The sequence below is a fragment of the Nematolebias whitei genome, chromosome 8, assembly GCF_014905685.2.
Source record: "Nematolebias whitei isolate Nwh7 chromosome 8, NemWhi1, whole genome shotgun sequence".
Taxonomy (NCBI): Eukaryota; Metazoa; Chordata; class Actinopteri; order Cyprinodontiformes; family Rivulidae; genus Nematolebias; species Nematolebias whitei.
In genome coordinates, this window is record NC_056505.1 from 11,283,926 (window position 1) to 11,289,925 (window position 6,000).

At 37.0% G+C, this 6,000-nt stretch overlaps 2 protein-coding genes across 2 annotated transcripts in view; one reads left to right on the forward strand and one right to left on the reverse strand.

Annotated features, from left to right (window-relative positions):
- tmem8b (transmembrane protein 8B) overlaps positions 1–6,000 on the reverse strand; it is a 1,109,927-nt gene that overhangs the window by 532,170 nt on the left and 571,757 nt on the right. The window lies entirely within an intron of this gene.
- The window catches only part of cspg4ba (chondroitin sulfate proteoglycan 4ba), a 30,579-nt gene that overhangs the window by 16,220 nt on the left and 8,359 nt on the right, over positions 1–6,000 (forward strand). The window contains exon 6 of the mRNA XM_037680912.1: positions 5,366–5,564. Within this exon, the coding sequence (XP_037536840.1) occupies positions 5,366–5,564 (199 nt within the window). The remainder of the gene's footprint in view (positions 1–5,365; positions 5,565–6,000) is intronic.

Consider the following 6,000-nt stretch of genomic DNA (forward strand, 5'->3'; position numbering starts at 1 on the left):
GGAGCAGCACCAGAGCAAGTGACTTAAAAATGATCAACAAGCTCATAAAGAAGGCTGGCTCAGTTCTGGGGACTCCTCTAGAACCTTTGGAGATGATTGTTCAAAGAAGGATTCTTCATAAAATGAAGAACATTATAGACAACCCTCAGCATCCTCTTCATCAGACTGTCATACAACATCAAAGTGTTTTCAGTCAGAGGATTCTTCAAATCCATTGTAGGACAGACCGCTACAAGAGATCCTTCCTGCCCACAGCCATCAGCATCTATAACAACTCATTAATGAAACCAGGATGAGTTACAACAACATATAATTTCCCTCTGGGATTAATACAGTATTTTTTAATTGAATTGAATTGAATTTAAATACACAATTAAATTATTAGATACACAATTAAATGACTTATTTCATTATTTATTAATTTATTTAATTTCGTCACCACCATAGAATAATGCTGACATGTTTGTTATCTATTAATACAAGTGCAGCTCAGTTAGCATTAGTGGCTAAAGTTGTTTGAGATCCAGCTGAAAACAAAGATTGAAATAAAATGTGTGTTTAAAAATCATCAAAAGACCAAGTCTCCTTAATCCTACAACTTTAGAAAATATCAGATTTGTGGCATTAAAAATAATTGGAAAACTTCTTTAATAGTGGTTATGATCACAAACACTGATGTTTTACTTTGTAGTAAGTCTAAAGTGATTCAAGTATTTTAAAGACTAAAGTTTAAAGACTTTAAAGATTAAAGTGTTTAAAAAGAAATAGTAAATGTTATTGGCCACAAGGTGGCTGTCTGTCACTGCTCATCACTTTCCATCTGAGACTGAGCTGTAGATGTACTGATTTTTAATTCATTTTATTTCTCTTCATGAAATGAACTTGGATTGTTTAAAAGTATTTTTTGAATCCGTATAAAAATACATTTTTTAATGTATCCGCTGTGCCTCAGGAATTTTCTATATAAGTGTCTTGGCAACTTTGCACTGATCAGTGCAGTCGTTAATAAAATAAAAATGTGAATTAAACGAACTAGTCTGTCTTGAAAACAGAAACTCAGCCAATTGAGGAAACAGATGAATTATCCTCCAATAATTATTATTATTATTTTACTAAAAACAGTAGAAACTTCAACTTGGTAGGATTTTTGAGCCACTTTGAGGAGTAACACCAGCAGGCAAATTCTTAGTTTCTTGTCATAAGAATTTATAACAATAATCTATGATCATCTTCTGTAGTTCTGAAACTGGGACACAGGACCCTCGGGGGGCTCTGAGGACGACTAAAGAAAAAATATAGAGGCAAACTGAGTTGACCGAGTCTTATCTGATGTTATTATTTGCATATTTTGAAGCACAAAAGTGCAATTTCAGTACGTATTTAATAGTTGTTCCTAATACCACTGAACTAAAAAATATACGTCATATTAATTTGCTGACTTTGTCCTTTTATGGGTCTATAGGAGAAAGAAAGAGCTGCCTAGTTAAGACGCTCACTTTTTCTGGTTAAACGTTTTCTGCAGGTAAAGCCTATTTAAGCATTAAAACATCAAAATAGTTGAGTTCTATCAGTTGACACAAAAATGGAAACACGATTAAAGTGTGGTGAAGATGTTTGCGATGATCAGTCTGCCACGTTTTGGGAGCTGATCTTGACTCCAGGGGTATTTTAGTGCTAATTGATCTCATGTGTTGTTTCTTTTAATCTGATGACTCACTCTTACTCTGTTCATCCGTCCTGCTGTGACTTCCTGTTAACGGATTACTCAAAGTGTGGCTGTTTTCCACCAGAGTAACGCACGACTGCTCTTGTGTGGAAGTCTGTCACGACTGTGGTTGGTTATGACCTTTTCAAGTGCAAATTGAGACCTGTGTTCCAGTAAGGAACATTTAAAATTAAACTTCTCTGTTCGTGTCATCTGGGGGGTTGTGTTTAAACTCCACTTTAGGCAAATCTGTACAGTCATGGTCAAAAACAAGTAAGCCCTCTTTGGACATTTCATATATCAGGACACTAGTAAGAACCAGCTTTCCCAGTCTGATACAGTAAATCCAACCATAGATGATCATCATTACATTACATCGTAAAACCATTTAACAAAACTGAATGATAGAAGCAGTGCACATCATCAGCACCGACAGCTTCTCTTGAAGCATTTGGGAGTGTTTTACATCAGAAGAGAAACAATTGCTTCTGCCTCTGCAACCATTTTATTCTCCATTTATTATTCTATTCCCTGCGAGAAGGCTTACCTACAGGTGGAACTGAAGCCACGTTCTCAAAAAGTAGATGTCCTTGCAAGTTTGCCTGAGGGTTAGAAAAGATTTTAAAGCAAACCCAAGAACTTTTATCTCAGATTCAACAGGCCTCTGTTAGCGTTTAAGTGTTAAAGTTCATGATAATACAATTAGAAACATCCGAACAGTGTATTAGGAAGTGCTGGTAGGAAAAACCCGCTTTTCCTAAAAATGATGACTTGAAAAGATGTTTTGAACTTTGTCTCTTGGACAGTTGAGATCATTGTCAAAGCGTCATAATATCAGCTCTTACACTTCATACCAGTTTCCACACGCGGTGATGGAGATTTCAAGATTTGATTTGTCTGCTTAAAAAGTTACGTTTTCAGAGGGAAATGGCTACTTTACATTGTAGTTCTTATTGCCTGAAGGCAGAGCGATAATGTTTTTACAAAGTGTGATGGTTGGTTTGTACCATTTATAAAACATTTCAAAATTCACTGAACAGATTTTAATGAATCTGTAGAAAGTTTGGGTTGACAATTACAACTAATAAACTTTATAGAATCAAACGAGTTCAAATGAGATCCACACATAACGGACCTCAGAGAACACAAAAATGACCATGACTTAACATCAAAGTTCATGCTCAATAATCCAGGTAAATAATCCAACAAAGTTCAGTCAGGTCATCTGGATGGTTTCTGTTTTTGTTGAGACGTTTCGTCCTTCATCCAAAGGACTTCATCAGTTCAAAGAGCCACAAATAAACTCAGTTCCACAAGCAACACACTCACATATTGGACCAACCAGTTCACTGGTGATAAGATGGTTTCTGGGGCCCGCTCTCTCCCCTGTGAGTTTGTTTGTGGCTCCTCGAACTGATGAAGTCCTTTGAATGAAGGATGAAACGTCTCAACAACAAAAAAAGACACGTCCAGATGACCTGGCTGAACTTTGTTGGACTATGACTTGGCTAATTTTTACAAATATTGAGCTAAAATTTGACGTGTTAGTAGCTGAGAGTCGCTCACTATACATACTTGAAAGCTTGGCATTAACTGTTGAAGTCAAACTTATTTGTTAGCAAAATATCTAATTAACCACTGGACAAATTGGGATGAAACTCTGAGAAAGGAACTGCTGGATTTACATCTACAGCTGATTAACTTTTAGAGTCAACCCAAGTCACACTGCTCATCAAAGCTTCCACAAAAATGGCTGTAACTCAGTTTTATAGATATTGAGCTCAAATCTGGTGGAGTAGAAGCTGCACGTTCACAACACGTACTCCAGTGCTTGAAGATCGTACCATATTAGGTGAGATATCTCAGTATTGCATGAGATTGTGCGTCAAAACTATCTAAAACTTTAGAAAGGTGCTGGGCAATATGTGTTTCTGCCACTCGTGCTAAGTCTTTGACTTTGTGATGCTTCTGAGAGTCAGTGCAATCCTGCAGATGTGCTCTCACACTTGTGTGCGGCTTGTGTGTCTTTTTCCACCCACTTTGTCTCACTTGTGCAGAGCTGCTGACGTCTCACACATGAACCAGCTCTCAGAGAGCAGCAGCTGGGAGTTTCCTTAGAACCTGCAGCCGAGCTGCTGTTTGACAGTGCGTGAGACGTTGCTGCGATCCCTCGCTGTTTAAACAAATGACTCGAAACAAAAAAGTTGGTGACTAACAATGTGAAAGTTGTCTATCATGGGGACTTAATGGTTATTGAATGTTTTGTTTATTTTTTTAATTGTTGAGGTAGCATTTAGCTAGCTAAGATCATTACAGAGTGGTTATTTGGAAGCTAAAAAAAAAAATACAACCCAAATTTATGATCAATGTCAACAAATGTAGACACCCCTTGTCTAGCTCTGTATATATTTTGGGGAAAAATCTTTATAACAAAAAGATATAAAGTAATAAATATCTGCTTTAATCCTTTTAATATTACTCCGTTATTAGCCCATTTGTTTCTGCAGAAGTTGTTTCATGTGAGAATGAACAGTTGTTGTTTTTTTTGTTTGTTTACAATATAATTGAATTAAGGAACTTTGACAAAATGGCTTCTACTTATAACAACTTTTTTAGTTTTAGGTGTGATGGTAAGGTTTTACTGTAACCCCAGGCATTTTAAAAGTCAGGTTATTTTGTACTTTGTCGAACCAACCCTTTTTGAGCTTAGCGTGCAAGATTAAATTAAATAAATCTGAGATTGAATTTAGGCCTAAAAGTGATCAAATATCAGTAAAGATCATTTAGAACAACACATCGTGTTTCATCTAGAACACTTATCAGCCTGTAGCTTTAATTACTGTGAAATGACAACCTGCCTGAGTAACAATGGCTTGTTATGCAGGAGCTCCTCTGGCTCGTCCTTTATTGTCAGGTCTCTGCATGGTTCAGTAGTTTTGTTCTCTGTGTGTGTCAGTGAGTTCCTGTTACTTCGTGTTAGCTTGAGGCTTTTCAGCGTGCAGGAAAACTGGAAACACCGAAATAGTTCAGTCTACAGTCTGCACGGCTATATTTAGTCCTGGGATGTCCAAGATTTTAGCAGTACACAGTGTATTCCTTTTATCTTTAGGTTGTTGTTCAGTCTGTGCACAAGTTAGTGACGCTTCTGCTTCGGTAGATGATGTGCTGTAGAGCTGAAAATGATGAAAGGCACACGCTCAGATCATCTGGGCTCAATCAACGCAGAGTGGAGGGCCTTAAGGTGACATTCAGGAATAGAATGAAGCTTAAAATACAAAGTAATTGTTAAACGCATATTTTGCCCAAATTGTTACAAAATATAAATGTTGTTGAGGATATTTGTGTTATTATTATTATTGTTTTTTTATATATATATTAGCAAACAATATACACTTCACTAAAGATGGGGTTGCAAGTATCTGACAATGTTGCGAGCCAGAAGCTAAAACGTCTGGAAACAACTGGTATAAGTTGATGAATGACAACTACATGGATAGTTGCAAAACTCTTTAGCATGAAATTCTCACAGAGATCAGTCTTTGCTTTGCAGCTGTGCTTTTAATTTGAAAAGCAGGTGCTTTTCAGCCTGTGTCAAGCGAAACTTCTCAAGTATCTGGTGCTATTTATCAAATGGCACCTGCTGCCGTCTGTTGTCTCTAGGTTTGGGTGTCATCAGTTACAGAAATCAGATCAGAGGATCTGAGAGCGCAGGACCTGGATTCGCCCCCAGAGGAAATCCACTTCATGGTGACCCCTCCCAGCAATGGACATCTGGCCCTCAAGAGTAACCCCATGAAGGCTGTGCTGAACTTCACCCAGGCCCACATAGACCAGGGTCAGCTGCTGTTCGTTCACAAAGGTAATATGACAGAGATATTTAGTCGGTTTGTGATTTATCTCATATTTATTGTGCATTTATTTAACTATTTAAATTAATTTTACTGTGTGAGAAAACCACTATGAAATTGTATATGAAGACTAAAAGGTAAAAGCAGCCACAGAAACACTAAAATGTGTCTGCACTAGTTTACTGTTGACTGTTTTTGTTGAGATTTTGTAGTACAAGCTACGGTGGCCCTGAGGTGTAAATGAACAGCATTTGACAAAACAGAATTACATTTGAAAAAACACAAAAAAACAACAAAATCACAACATTTGAAAAAATGGAATTTGAAAAAACAGAATGACATTAAGTCAAAGCGGAAGTTGCCAAAGCGGAAATGTCCTGAATCAATCAGAAGTGGCCGAAATCACATTAGAAAAAAACTAAATTACGTTTGAAAAAAACAGAATCA